A 15,958-nucleotide genomic window follows, 5' to 3' on the forward strand; every position below is an offset into this window, starting at 1 on the left:
ACACGAATGGTAAGCTAGGTGTGCCACAAGGCATTTTGCGTTAGTAGCAATATTGAAAACTCATATGAGAACTCACACTGGTGAGTGAACTTATCGACATTTATCCAAATTGGCAGTTTGCAAACTACAGGGAACCTTTTTGATTTTCGTTTTTATATGTGACAGTCACTGCTTTTTTTACTCTGTAATTAATTTTGCAAACAATTATTGATATTGAATATTTTTATTAAAAGAGTTACACATTATATGAGTTTACTCCTATCGATAAAACCTTCAAATATTTTAAGTTCTTTTCAGAAAATAGGTTATAAGTTTGTATAATAACAAATAAAAACGCAATGGATCGTCAAGTAGTTGGTATGCCAGTTGACGTTTTGTTAAAATCAATCAGTGATGGGATTTCACAAGACTTTTTCGACAAAGAAGGACAAGAAAAGAAATTTTCCTGCAAATTTTGTGATAAATCATTCACATGCAAAAGCAACTTGAAACAACATTTAAGAACTCACACAGGTGAGCGACCTTATCAATGCGATGTATGCGACAAGTCATTTACCCAAAGCAGCAGTTTGAAAGGTCATGTAAGAACTCATACTGGAGAGCGTAATTATCACTGCAAGTTTTGTGAAAAGTTATTTACTCAAAGCCAACATTTAAAAACTCATATGCGAATGCACACAGGTGAACGACCATATCAATGCCAGGTGTGCCTCAAGACATTTATCACAAGTGGAAGTTTGCAAGGTCATATGAGAATGCACACTGGTGAGAAACCTTATCAGTGCCAAATTTGTGTCAAGTCATTTACCAGAAGTGGACATTTGAAAACTCATATGAGAATCCACACTGGTGAGCGACCTTATCAGTGCCAAGTTTGCCTCAAGTCATTTACCACAAGCAACCATTTAAAAGCTCATATGAGAATCCACACTGGTGAGCGACCTTATCATTGTCAAGTTTGCCTCAAGTCATTTACCACAAGCAACAATTTAAAAGCTCATATGAGAATCCACACTGGTGAGCGACCTTATCAGTGCCAAGTTTGCCTCAAGTCATTTACCACAAGCAACAATTTAAAATTTCATATGAGAATCCACACTGGTGATAAACCTTATCAGTGCTAAATTTGTGTCAAGTCATTTACCCAAAGCCAACATTTAAAAGCTCATATCAAAATCCACAATGGAGATTGGTCTTTTTATTTCCAAGTGTGTCAACATTCCTTTTCCCAAAAGACAAATTTGCGGAGTCATAAAACTTTTCACACTGTGAAACGACATTGACACTGTTTAATGGCAGATGCATTAAACAAATATTAAATCTCCTATTGAGGAGATCTAAATATTTTGAAGTGGTCTTTGGACAAAACTTAGCATCAAAAAACATTTACAAACCATTCATCCAGATGCTGCATCCTTTTGTTTGTGTTTTATTTGTTCACTTTTACATGTTATATCAATGACTTTGTTGTATTTATGAAATATAAAATTGCACCATATGGTTGTGTTGGGCAAACAGCTTGTTTTTTCAGGAAGTTTATCAACGTAAGGTGCCCTAAAATTCGTATGATAAAACTCATATCATAACTCACACTGAAGAGAAACCTTATCAATGCCTACTGCAGAGGTGGCCAAACTGCGGCTCTTTAATGAATTTGCATTGTTCATTTAGACATCCATTTTTCCGGTATAGACGAGTTAATTGATCAGATTATGAAACAATGCGTTCTACCACAAGCAGTAACAGTCGACTGATTGTTAGTAATAATCAAACTACACTCCGAAGTAAAAATTATTGTGAAGAAGTGTGCTAACCTGTACACTGTAGTTAAGTAAACCGTCAGATTTAAGCTGCATGTCAGGGCTGAACTAGTTTTCAGTGTGGGTTACGGTTATATAAATAATTGCAAAAGGAGTTTATCCAAGAAATGTTGTTGGGGAATTATTGCAAAAAGAGAAAGTATGAAGAGGAGAATAGAACTTTTAAAACGGAATGGGAGGAAGAATTTGTATACACTGACTTTGAGCTAAACTTGTGTGTCTTATCTGTCATGCTTCGCTCAACCATTACAAAAAATGACGCAGATGAGTCGAAATTCAAAAAATAGACTAGTCTAGCTTCATCTTGCGGTTCTTTACCTAAAACACTTTCGTCTACCACAAGTTTGTGATTTCAAAACGTCGTAGTCCATTAACCTGGACACATACAAGATGAAACATTTGCAGGTTAGGACGTTCTGGTATTTGTGATTAATTTTGACATGAAACTTTCTTTGTACAAACTACAGATACAATCTACTATATAACAAACCCCATTCTACAACCCTGTCTAGTTAGTTCGAATCTTTGCAGTTACATTTGCGCGAATTCTCGCTCAATTCAAAAAGACTAGCAAATGGTATCTGGAAGTACAGTACTCAAATGTTATTCTGTAATTCTGTTAACTCTATGTGGCAATTGGTAATTGGGGATAGAAAAGGTTACCATGGGTATCCAAAAATTAATCCTATTTAGCAAATTGCTACACTCAGGAGCCATCTGTTAACTATATGTAGCAAATGGTAACTGAAATTATGGCAAATATAAACCCTAAATAACAAAAGATTACATATGGTAGCCAAATGGCAATCCTTTCATTGCCGCCGCAACAATTACACTTTGTATTGGTTTTCACGTCTTTACCTTTAAAAATAATTATGATTTCGTGAAAAGTTTAACTCTCCGGGTTAATTGCCAATTGTAATGTATATCCGGAGTGATTTAGTCTTTCAAGTCATGATATGATGTTGTGATGTTAATCATTGATCAAATGAATTGCTGAATATAACGGAGACCCAGGTTCACTTATTACGTAATAATGCCGAGTTCGAATAGACCGATAATTAGTTTATCGAAATCCGTAAAAACGAAATACGTTGACAGATTTTGTCATGTAACTGCTTTATGGTTTTGGAAGGCGTTTTGCGCTATGGAAGGTACTCACCTGGCAATCCGGTTTTGCTATGCCCGTAGTGATTTAATTCTTTAAGTCTTTGCAACTTGAAACTAATGGAGTAATTTCACCAACCTAATTCGCGCAATTAACTGGCCGATAACATCGAGTTCAGTTCGACTCATAAAACGTATGGCGCGAGCAGTGACGGCAGCAACAAACAATTGCTGTACCTGGAGGCTGTCACATAAGAACCAATGCTGGCAGCCCCGGGAAAAGTAAAACATTTCCAGGGTGGATAACAGCACCTTTGTTTGTGCACTTTTTGTCATCATTACGATGCCACAGGTATATAGTCACTTAAACCATCTAAATTTAAATGAAATTGAACAACAGCAAATTTTATTTTTATAACAGCAGGGAGATGATAAAAGTGACCCAGCAACAGAACAAAATGACGGGTCATGAATAAGCATTATGGACAAGTGCAGTCGGAAATCACAAAATCGGGATCTTCTAATACTGGATTAAATAAGAAGAAAAACTGTCCGTAAGTTCTACTATTATTTCCAACAGCTTTCAAGTATGAATGGAAGATAATTTAAAATACCTTTAGCTTTTCAATGCTGTTTTTGATTTCTATGTGTAAAAGAAAACAAAAGCCAAACATTTCCGAGAATAATGACATAATGGTGTTAGTAATTGTTCTAGATACTGTGGTGTCATGAATTTGAACATATCGCGCGACTGCAAAGTCGTGCACGATAAAAAAATAATGGGAAAGGTGATTTCAAGTGCGACTTTGCAAAAAGTTGCGGACTTCTTGGAATGGCCTCCTGAGACACCTACGTGGCAAGCTTCACGCTTTTTGTTTCGTGACAAAGGAGGGCCGTGCCGGAGCCGTAAGCTATGTTTCAGCTTTAGTTTAATTTCGTCGACTTGGCTGTTGGGTCTTCTTTGTTCGCTACGTCCCTTTATTTGCCTAAGTTATGTAGCATCTCGTTTTGTAGAACGTGATAGAGAGAGAGAGAGGGTTATTAAGCCCTCTTGCATGAAACAGTTAACTAGATCACTAAGATCAGTCGGTTTCATGAGAGAAAAATGAAAAGCAGTCTTGCTTCAACAGGCTGGCTTCATACCAATGTAGCCACATCGGAATTTTGAGTGTCGAGTCACGGGTAGCTAAGTCTTTTGTTTCCACCACGTGTCCACGTTTTATAGGTATTCGAGAGACTGTGAGTTGGTAATTAGCTGTGGAGAGTGGAGTGGCAGTTTTTTTAAATGGGGTTTCTAAGAGTACCGCGTCAATGTGATCATCGAAAGCAGTGTTTTTGTAAGTTTGTAAGATAAATCGTTCTTTGACAAGATTGCGAGCAAAAGTTAGCAACCATGATTATGCACACATCGCAAATTCGTACAAAATTTCAGGACAAATTTTGAAACTTGAAAAGGTAAGGAACGTTAGAGCCATGTACATTTTGTGACATTTATTAGATTTCGTTATGAGATGCTATGGTTTTGGTTGTTGTGGTCGCCGTTGTTTTGGCCAGTTGAACAACTTCATTATTATATTTTCTCTTGTTTATATCTTTATCTTGTTATATGACTATTATTAACATCAATTTTAACTTTCACATTAACCATAACCACATGTGTTGTTATTTTTGTTCTCAATCTGAGAGCCCACATTCAAATCGTCTTGTTTGTTTCAGCTGGGCCGACTCTGACGAATTATGGCGCTCGATGGTCGACCAAGATTCGCTTTATTACCGAAACAGCGCTTACTTGTCGAGACACGAAGATTTGCAACCTCTAGTGCGCACCATCCGGCTAGACTAGTTAATGGAGGTAGCAACTCAACTTCTAAACTCTAGGGGAAAGCAAGATAATGGAAAGTATCTTGTCTAACGCTAGTGTGTCTCTTTGCAGGTATCAAAGGTGTGAACTTTACACTGGGAGACGTTTTATTTAGCGATCGACTACATTGATCGATATCTTTACAACACAACCAACATTCACAAAACGAGGTTACAGCTTGTCGGTGTCACCGCCTTATTTATCGCCGCGCAATTAGAAGTAAGTTTGTCATTTTTTTGTATAAAATTTATTTGAAGAACCTATATTCACGCAGGTAAACAGTATTTAGGAGAAATGATTTCTAAATATTGGTCTTTGTTAAACTTTTGTGTCTCTACAGGAAATCTATCCCCCGAAGTTAACAGACTTTGCCTACGTCACCGATGGAGCTTGCACGGAGGAAGAAATCATATCCCAGGAATTGTTAATCCTTAGCACACTCAAGTGGTCGCTTTCCCCAGTCACAGTGGTGTCCTGGGTAAACGTTTATCTTCAGACAGCTCACGCGGTCACGCCGCTTTCGCCGCCAATGCTCTGTCATCCGCTTTTTTTCCTTCCTCAATATCCGCAAGAAACATTTGTCCACATAGCACAGGTGGGAATAAATTGCAGTCAGTTCTTGTGTGAAAGGTAACGATCCTAAACTTTGATGAAACAACGTCTCAGATGCATCTAGTGCTTAAAATGTCACCAGCGTCCTGGTCCGGTTCTGTTCGTAAAATTTGCTATATTTTTTCTATTATGTCGTCTTCCTAATCTCGAATATATGAATATTTCGACTGTGAGTTGCCGCCGATTTATTGACCCACTTTGCTTGTGTTTTGCATTCATGCAGTTATTAGCAATTAGCAAACAATATAACTAATATCGGGACTTTCTGCGTACAGCTACCTCACATCTTCACTTGCTGGATATTTAACGTGCGGTTTCAGAAACTGCGTCAAGCGTCGAGTAATCTTAACTGTTCTTATTTCCATTCTAGTTGATCGACCTCTTTACATTGGACATCAAAAGTCTTCAGTTTCCATCCGTGTTCTTGGCTGTGTCCGCCTTGTACCATTTTTCATCGCGGGAGCTCGCCACCCAAGTTTCATGCTTTCAGTTCTTAGACATCGCCGCTGTAAGTAATTCTATAAGCACTGGGATAATTCTAGTATAAGAGTGTTATAAGATTTAGATAATACTAGGAGTGTTATCACTTATCAGCAATGTCTACCAATGTATCTACGGCATTTTACCTAATTTTGAGTTTATTGCTTTAAAAATCGGTTTTCCGGTGTTTGTCGGATTATTTATATCATTTATTTTTAAGGCATTAGGTGCCCTATATAGTTGGTTCTGTTAATATTGCCTGAATTTTGCGTGTTTTAATTGAACTCTTTATGCGTTTAGTGTGTTCACTGGATGGCGTTGTTTGCGATAAAAGTCCCACACAGTGGTCTTCAACCTATGAAACAATTCCGCAGGGTGGAAGCAAGTGACGTACAAAATATTCAAACTCACACGAATAACATTGACACCTTTGTAAGTTAGCGGTAAACAATTCGGCTGATTTTGAACTGTTTTACTAAATGTATGTTTTGCTTGTATGGCTCATCTTGGTTAAAGTTGGAATTGAACCCTAAAAGAGGACAAATGGTAGGCGTATTGTAATTAATTATAATTATAAACTAATAAACTTTGGCACATTGACAGCTCTTTAGTCAAGCGGAAAGGCTTCCCATAGAGAGTCAGGGTCTTTGAAACGAATTAGAGAAATTAAATTGAATGGAAATGTCCAAGTGGTTTAACGAAACAAAAGCTGGGTATGACCTCGCTCAGTCAAAAGCAATAAATCAAACAATCGTTCTCATTATTCTCATTTCTCACAACTAAACTTCTCAAATAAAACCCATGATAAATGTGATTTTATACAATGACTTAACTGAAGCATAAACAAACATTTGCAGTTTGGGGTTTGATTTGTGAGCTAAACTAGCCGACGAAAGAGAAGTTGCTGCAGCGCTATCTACATAAAAAAGAATTCAATTGGCATGATCATAAACAGTTAACAAGGGACAGTCTCTTTTGGAAGTAGGTGCTTTCGACGGGGTTAACCGAGTTAATCTAACGTCGATCGCCGAATGTTTTTTGTTGCCCGCGAATGATTTTGCGCAAGGGTGATTTCCGCGTTGATAGTCTGGTTTCTGAAAGGTGGGTGATGAATATGTTAAGTTATCACTGTGCCATAAATTACCACTTGCTGTATGATTTGTGAAACTGGTCAATGTTTGTGTGTGGTGATCGTTGTTGCCATGTTTAGTTAAATTAATCGCGTTGGTTTGGTGAATTATGATTTGTGAAATTAGTACTTGTTTGTCCGGAACTCTTTGTTCCATTGTTAGCGTTAGATCGTGGATAATGAGGTGGTTAAGACACTTAAATTTGTTGTATTTGTGGCTGTAGTGGGTAAGAAATTGCGACGTCTGGTGGTGACCACTTAAAAAATGTAGCACGAATTCGTTTATTAACTGGTTGAGTAAGATTCTTTTGACCTACTGCACTCATTAATTCGCGCATTAAATCTTTGGAAGATAGAACACGAAGTGTCAGATCAGCCAACAAAAACTCTAAATAATCCTCAGTCCTCACGTTTATCAAAATGTTTCAAGATTTCATTGATTATTATGTTGTAACAGTTATGAGCATACGCAGAAGGTAAACAAAGTTGCCCGAGGTATGTCGCCGGAATTGCCTCTACCGCTAACATGTGACGATTAGTTTTTGAAGTGATTTGATAAAGGGAAAATTTATGTTCAAGGTGGGAAATCCACGATTCGTGATTGATTTACATGCTATACATGAAATACAAAATACTTACATGATTTAATCCTATTTACACATACTATCTCGATAAACAATGACATTTAATCGCTATAAAATACACATAGCTCGTTGCCATATCTCAAACCATACCGCACCACAAAGCCTATGCATATAAAGGAATACACTTCATTGCTTTTTTTCACTAATACATAAACATTTTAATTTTTAACGCATCTTAAGGATATACGTTCTTTTATATTTTAGAATATTAAACGGAAGTTAACATAATTATTCATCCAATATGTTTCTAAACGGTCAGTTTGCAAAGCGTTTTTTATTCGTCATTTTGTACAAGACGTACTTTGTTGTTGTTCCATAACAGTGGTTGCGATTTACCACGGCAAACGAATGAAAACTGCCGACATTGCCTGTGATTATTTTACAGGCAGGCTAAAACAGCTTCTTTGCGACATGCATTTTTTCGCAGTTTTGTCATAGTTGCAATATCATCCCCGTGCTTTTCGATTCTGGCTTTGTACTCTGCAAACAACCTTGACTAGAACTCGATGGCAAACTTCTTTCGCGAACGTGCTGCGATCACGCTGTTTCGCATTTTCAGGAAGTCCGACTCGAACGTTACGAGCTTTCAGGTACTGGCGCCAGTCTTTCAATTGGCCTTTGTTGTACCTGATCACCGAGTAAGAAACTTTTTGGCATAACCTAGGATCCTAGATCATCTGATTAGAAACAGGTAATTCCTTTTTCATCTTCGTCCACATCTATCTCATGACTTAATACAATTTTAGGTAACGAGGGTCAGCAAGATATTGCCAGAAGATGATAGGTGTGTGTTAAGTTAAAGTTGACATGATAAGGCTTTAGAATTTAGGTAGTAGGCCTATAGTCATATAGTTCGTAGATTAAATAAATTTTTCAGGGAGCTTTTGAATTCTTCTTCGAAGACGTCACCTCATAAATGGAAGCACGTATTGCAGAATGAGAGGAAACGCAAGATTTGCATCGGTCTACCACAAGTTTGTGATTTCAAAACGTTGGAGTCAATTAACCTGGACACATATAAAGAGAAACATTTGCAGGTTAGGACGTTCTGGTAATTGTGATTAAATTTGACATAAAACTTTTTTTTTACATACTACAGATACAATCTACTATATAATATACTCATAGAATGTATATGTGCAAAGTCTTAGCAAATTTAGTTGTATTTAAAAATAAAAAAGAGACCATCTAGCTGTATTTTAGAAAATACCAAATGAAAATAAGAGTCCGTCAACATTCATATTTGTTTGAATTTATTACACTAACCACATTAATTGCATTGATGTATGGTACCAGTTGTTTGTTATCGTCATCAAACAAAATAACATCCGGTATCTGATATCTTACACATATACTTTTTACAAGGTAAAAGAATTCAATTCAATCTATGCCTTTCTATGGGATGAAATTACAGGTCATTTCATGCATTAAAAGGGAGTTCTTGTGTAGGCAAAATATAATTCAATCTTTGATTTCTTATTTGATTTGATTTGTATAATGATTCTTTGATTTTTGTTTTTAAAAGTAAACTTGCCGTGTAACAAATGAGAAAAGTGTCTTTTTGTGCACTTTCAATGTGCACACGACTAAAATTTATGGGATTTTATTTAATTATTATTTATCAATGTGCTTTAGTGCAGTCACTAGTTACTACACTGCTAGAATGTACACTTTTGTATAATATGTTTGTTGTATAATGTTTTTCACATGAATTAATGAAATTGAAGCAATTAAAGTGAAATAATCCATTCTTCGAATGTAAAATATTAACATGTCATTTTTCAGAAAACCGATTTTTAAGCCGTAAAATGTTGGCTAAATGTGGTCACTTCTTTACTACATAATACTGTAGATACCACAATTCATTTTCCATCTTAATATACAGTGTCTAGAATAGACTAAGGTTAAGCAATATATTATAATATATATTATTATATAATATAATTATATTATTTTCTCGATTATTTAGAAGAGTTTGACTTCTGGAAAGTAACTTTTTTCATTACAGAAGTTGTTTGAGATTAGGGTTTATGTTATATATTATATTTATGTTATATTATGTTATATAGGCCTATCATATCTTCATCGCCTAAAAAAAGGCCAATTTCGCCAGCTATTACAATGCAAATAGAGTTTTACGTTTAAAGAATTTATAACATGTTTTTGGATAACTATACGCATATGCACAAGTAATGCATTCAGGTTCAAAATCATTACGTCCTTTTCTGAAACAAGGACACTTTTGCCACAGTTCATCAGAAAACACAATATATTCCTTTGGCGTTATTGCTTAGCTTTATTTTGCTTTTATGGTTGTTTAAATCAAAACAATGATAACAAAAATGGTTAGACCTCAATCTGTCGCCGAAATGTCACTTGACTTAGGCCTCATGCCAAAAAGTCGGGATCACGTAAATTGACCGTGAACAAAATCACTGGCGACAATTGGTCGTGGTCAGTTGGCTATCAAACGCTATGCTTTTATTTTTACGCATACTAGCATTGTTGTTTAATCAAATTATATGAATTAAGGTCAGTTGGTTCTAGGTAAATTTACGTCATGGTCAGTTGTGACGGACAGTTGTCCTCGCGTTTGTTTAGTTTATTCGCGGTAAATTTCCCGTGGTTAATTGTCGTTTAACCCTAAAAGTCAAATAAAAATATAATTGTGTTGAAAATATAAGCAGAAAAGCAAAAAATGTAAAAAATAGGACATTTTGACGTTTTCAGTAGCATTTAGGCCTACTTTGAGCAAAAATCCTTTTTCTTTAGAAAAGAGGATATATGGTAGCCCTAAGTAACACGAATGGTAAGCTAGGTGTGCCACAAGGCATTTTGCGTTAGTAGCAATATTGAAAACTCATATGAGAACTCACACTGGTGAGTGAACTTATCGACATTTATCCAAATTGGCAGTTTACAAACTACAGAGAACCTTTTTGATTTTCGTTTTTATATGTGACAGTCACTGCTTTTTTTACTCTGTAATTAATTTTGCAAACAATTATTGATATTGAATATTTTTATTAAAAGAGTTACACATTATATGAGTTTACTCCTATCGATAAAACCTTTAAATATTTTAAGTTCTTTTCAGAAAATAGGTTATAAGTTTGTATAATAACAAGTAATAACGCAATGGATCGTCAAGTAGTTGGTATGCCAGTTGACGTTTTGTTAAAATCAATCAGTGATGGGATTTCACAAGACTTTTTCGACAAAGAAGGACAAGAAAAGAAATTTTCCTGCAAATTTTGTGATAAATCATTCACATGCAAAAGCAACTTGAAACAACATTTAAGAACTCACACAGGTGAGCGACCTTATCAATGCGATGTATGCGACAAGTCATTTACCCAAAGCAGCAGTTTGAAAAATCATGTAAGAACTCATACTGGAGAGCGTAATTATCACTGCAAGTTTTGTGAAAAGTTATTTACTCAAAGCCAACATTTAAAATCTCATATGAGAATGCACACAGGTGAACGACCATATCAATGCCAGGTGTGCCTCAAGACATTTACCACAAGTGGAAGTTTGCAAGGTCATATGAGAATGCACACTGGTGAGAAACCTTATCAGTGCCAAGTTTGCCTCAAGTCATTTACCACAAGCAACCATTTAAAAGCTCATATGAGAATCCACACTAGTGAGCGACCTTATCATTGTCAAGTTTGCCTCAAGTCATTTACCCAAAGCAACAATTTAAAATCTCATCTGAGAATCCACACTGGTGAGCAACCTTATCATTGCCAAGTTTGCCTCAAGTCATTTACCACAAGCAACCATTTAAAAGCTCATATGAGAATCCACACTGGTGAGCGACCTTATCATTGTCAAGTTTGCCTCAAGTCATTTACCCAAAGCAACCATTTAAAATCTCATCTGAGAATCCACACTGGTGAGCGACCTTATCATTGCCAAGTTTGCCTCAAGTCATTTACCACAAGCAACCATTTAAAAACTCATCTGAAAATTCCACACTGGTGAGCGACCTTATCATTGTCAAGTTTGCCTGAAGTCATTTACCAAAAGTGGAAATTTGAAAACTCATATGAGAATGCACACTGGTGAGCGACCTTATCATTGTCAAGTTTGCCTCAAGTCATTTACCACAAGCAACAATTTAAAAGCTCATATGAGAATCCACACTGGTGAGCAACCTTATCATTGCCAAGTTTGCCTCAAGTCATTTACCACAAGCAACCATTTAAAAACTCATCTGAGAATCCACACTGGTGATAAACCTTATCAGTGCCAAGTTTGCCTCAAGTCATTTACCACAAGTGGAAATTTGAAAACTCATATGAGAATCCACACTGGTGAGCGACCTTATCATTGTCAAGTTTGCCTCAAGTCATTTACCACAAGCAACAATTTAAAAGTTCATATGAGAATCCACACTGGTGATAAACCTTATCAGTGCTAAATTTGTGTCAAGTCATTTACCCAAAGCCAACATTTAAAAGCTCATATCAAAATCCACAATGGAGATTGGTCTTTTTATTGCCAAGTGTGTCAACATTCCTTTTCCCAAAAGAAAAATTTGCGGAGTCATGAAACTATTCACACTGTGAAACGACATTGACACTGTTTAATGACAGATGCATTAAACAAATATTAAATCTCCTATTGAGGAGATCTAAATATTTTGAAGTGGTCTTTGGACAAAACTTAGCATCAAAAAACATTTACAAACCATTCATCCAGATGCTGCATCCTTTTGTTTGTGTTTTATTTGTTCACTTTTACATGTTATATCAATGACTTTGTTGTATTTATGAAATATAAAATTGCACCATATGGTTGTGTTGGGCAAACAGCTTGTTTTTTCAGGAAGTTTATCAACGTAAGGTGCCCTAAAATTCGTATGATAAAATTCATATCATAACTCACACTGAAGAGAAACCTTATCAATGCCTACTGCAGAGGTGGCCAAACTGCGGCTCTTTAATGAATTTGCATTGTTCATTTAGACATCCATTTTTCCGGTATAGACGAGTTAATTGATCAGATTATGAAACAATGCGTTCTACCACAAGCAGTAACAGTCGACTGATTGTTAGTAATAATCAAACTACACTCCGAAGAAAAAATTATTGTGAAGAAGTGTGCTAACCTGTACACTGTAGTTAAGTAAACCGTCAGATTTAAGCTGCATGTCAGGGCTGAACTAGTTTTCAGTGTGGGTTACGGTTATATAAATAATTGCAAAAGGAGTTTATCCAAGAAATGTTGTTGGGGAATTATTGCCAAAAGAGAAAGTATGAAGAGGAGAATAGAACTTTTAAAACGGAATGGGAGGAAGAATTTGTATACACTGACTTTGAGCTAAACCTGTGTGTCTTATCTGTCATGCTTCGCTCAACCATTACAAAAAATGACGCAGATGAGTCGAAATTCAAAAAATAGACTAGTCTGGCTTCATCTTGCGGTTCTTTACCTAAAACACTTTCGTCTACCACAAGTTTGTGATTTCAAAACGTTGTAGTCCATTAACCTGGACACATACAAGATGAAACATTTGCAGGTTAGGACGTTCTGGTATTTGTGATTAATTTTGACATGAAACTTTCTTTGTACAAACTACAGATACAATCTACTATATAACAAACCCCATTCTACAACCCTGTCTAGTTAGTTCGAATCTTTGCAGTTACATTTGCGCGAATTCTCGCTCAATTCAAAAAGACTAGCAAATGGTATCTGGAAGTACAGTACTCAAATGTTATTCTGTAATTCTGTTAACTCTATGTGGCAATTGGTAATTGGAGATAGAAAAGGTTACCATGGGTAGCCAAAAATTAATCCTATTTAGCAAATTGCTACACTCAGTAGCCATCTGTTAACTCTATGTAGCAAATGGTAACTGAAATTATGGCAAATATAAACCCTAAATAAGAAAAGATTACATATGGTAGCCAAATGGCAATCCTTTCATTGCCGCCGCAACAATTACACTTTGTATTGGTTTTCACGTCTTTACCTTTAAAAATAATTATGATTTCGTGAAAAGTTTAACTTTCTGGGTTATTTGCCAATTGTAATGTGAATCCGGAGTGATTTAGTCTTTCAAGTCATGATATGATGTTGTGATGTTAATCATTGATCAAATGAATTGCTGAATATAACGGAGACCCAGGTTCACTTATTACGTAATAATGACGAGTTCGAATAGACCGATAATTAGTTTATCGAAATCCGTAAAAACGAAATACGTTGACAGATTTTGTCATGTAACTGCTTTAAGGTTTTGGAAGGCGTTTTGCGTTATGGAAGGTACTCATCTGGCAATCCGGTTTTGCTATGCCCGTAGTGATTTAATTCTTTAAGTCTTTGCAACTTGAAACTTATGGAGTAATTTCACCAACCTAATTCGCGCAATTAACTGGCCGATAACATCGAGTTCAGTTCGACTCATAAAACGTATGGCGCGAGCAGTGACGGCAGCAACAAACAATTGCTGTACCTGGAGGCTGTCACATAAGAGCCAATGCTGGCAGCCGCGGGAAAAGTAAAACATTTCCAGGGTGGATAACAGCACCTTTGTTTGTGCACTTTTTGTCATCATTACGATGCCACAGGTATATAGACACTTAAACCATCTAAATTTAAATGAAATTGAACAACAGCAAATTTTATTTTTATAACAGCAGGGAGATGATAAAAGTGACCCAGCAACAGAACAAAATGACGGGTCATGAATAAGCATTATGGACAAGTGCAGTCGGAAATCACAAAATCGGGATCTTCTAATACTGGATTAAATAAGAAGAAAAACTGTCCGTAAGTTCTACTATTATTTCCAACAGCTTTCAAGTATGAATGGAAGATAATTTAAAATACCTTCAGCTTTTCAATGCTTTTTTTGATTTCTATGTGTAAAAGAAAACAAAAGCCAAACATTTCCGAGAATAATGACATAATGGTGTTCGTAATTGTTCTAGATACTGTGGTGTCATGAATTTGAACATATCGCGCGACTGCAAAGTCGTGCACGATAAAAAAATAATGGGAAAGGTGATTTCAAGTGCGAACTTTGCAAAAAGTTGCTGACTTCTTGGAATGGCCTCCTGAGACACCTACGTGGCAAGCTTCACGCTTTTTGTTTCGTGACAAAGGAGGGCCGGGCCGGAGCCGTAAGCTATGTTTCAGCTTTAGTTTAATTTCGCCGACTTGGCTGTTGGGTCTTCTTTGTTCGCTACGTCCCTTTATTTGCCTAAGTTATGTAGCATCTCGTTTTGTAGAACGTGATAGAGAGAGAGAGAGGGTTATTAAGCCCTCTTGCATGAAACAGTTAACTAGATCACTAAGATCAGTCGGTTTCATGAGAGAAAAATGAAAGGCAGTCTTGCTTCAACAGGCAGGCTTCATACCAATGTAGCCACATCGGAATTTTGAGTGTCGAGTCACGGGTAGCTAAGTCTTTTGTTTCCACCACGTGTCCACGTTTTATAGGTATTCGAGAGACTGTGAGTTGGTAATTAGCTGTGGAGAGTGGAGTGGCAGTTTTTTTAAATGGGGTTTCTAAGAGTACCGCGTCAATGTGGTCATCGAAAGCAGTGTTTTTGTAAGTTTGTAAGATAAATCGTTCTTTGACAAGATTGCGAGCAAAAGTTAGCAACCATGATTATGCACACATCGCGAATTCGTACAACATTTCAGGACAAATTTTGAAACTTGAAAAGGTAAGGAACGTTAGAGCCATGTACATTTTGTGACATTTATTGGATTTCGTTATGAGATGCTATGGTTTTGGTTGTTGTGGTCGCCGTTGTTTTGGCCAGTTGAACAACTTCATTATTATATTTTCTCTTGTTTATATCTTTATCTTGTTATATGACTATTATTAACATCACTTTTAACTTTCACATTAACCATAACCACATGTGTTGTTATTTTTGTTCTCAATCTGAGAGCCCACATTCAAATCGTCTTGTTTGTTTCAGCTGGGCCGACTCTGACGAATTATGGCGCTCGATGGTCGACAAAGATTCGCTTTATTACCGAAACAGCGCTTACTTGTCGAGACACGAATATTTGCAACCTCTAGTGCGCACCATCCTGCTAGACTAGTTAATGGAGGTAGCAACTCAACTTCTAAACTCTAGGGGAAAGCAAGATAATGGAAAGTATCTTGTCTAACGCTAGTGTGTATCTTTGCAGGTATGAAAGGTGTATACTTTACACCGGTAGACGTTTTATTTAGCGATCGACTACATTGATCGATATCTTTACAACACAACCAACATCACGCATTACAGACCACAATGAAGTCACAAAGAAGACGCGAAACTTGCAGTTA

The 15,958-nt window shown here is 36.4% G+C and overlaps 1 protein-coding gene and 1 pseudogene across 1 annotated transcript; both read left to right on the forward strand.

The window, feature by feature from the left end:
• Window positions 1-338: 338 nt before the first annotated feature.
• On the forward strand, window positions 339-12,082 carry LOC143462863 (uncharacterized). The gene is made up of 4 exons (XM_076961201.1): window positions 339-357; window positions 514-872; window positions 11,074-11,460; window positions 11,675-12,082. The coding sequence occupies exons 1-4, from the start codon at window positions 339-341 to the stop codon at window positions 12,080-12,082; spliced, it is 1,173 nt and encodes a 390-aa protein (XP_076817316.1).
• On the forward strand, window positions 3,707-6,531 carry LOC143444178 (G1/S-specific cyclin-E1-like; annotated as a pseudogene).
• Window positions 12,083-15,958: the final 3,876 nt, after the last annotated feature.

The sequence above is a fragment of the Clavelina lepadiformis genome, chromosome 1 (assembly GCF_947623445.1).
Source record: "Clavelina lepadiformis chromosome 1, kaClaLepa1.1, whole genome shotgun sequence".
Classification (NCBI taxonomy): Eukaryota; Metazoa; Chordata; class Ascidiacea; order Aplousobranchia; family Clavelinidae; genus Clavelina; species Clavelina lepadiformis.

Excerpts from the sequence above, each read along its gene's own strand:
- LOC143462863 (XM_076961201.1), top strand. Across the intron at positions 873-11,073 it reads AGCGACCTTATCAGTGCCAA|TTTTGTGAAAAGTTATTTAC; the intron begins GTTTGCCTCAAG and ends TATCACTGCAAG. Across the intron at positions 11,461-11,674 it reads ATTTAAAAGCTCATATGAGA|TCATTTACCAAAAGTGGAAA; the intron begins ATCCACACTGGT and ends GTTTGCCTGAAG.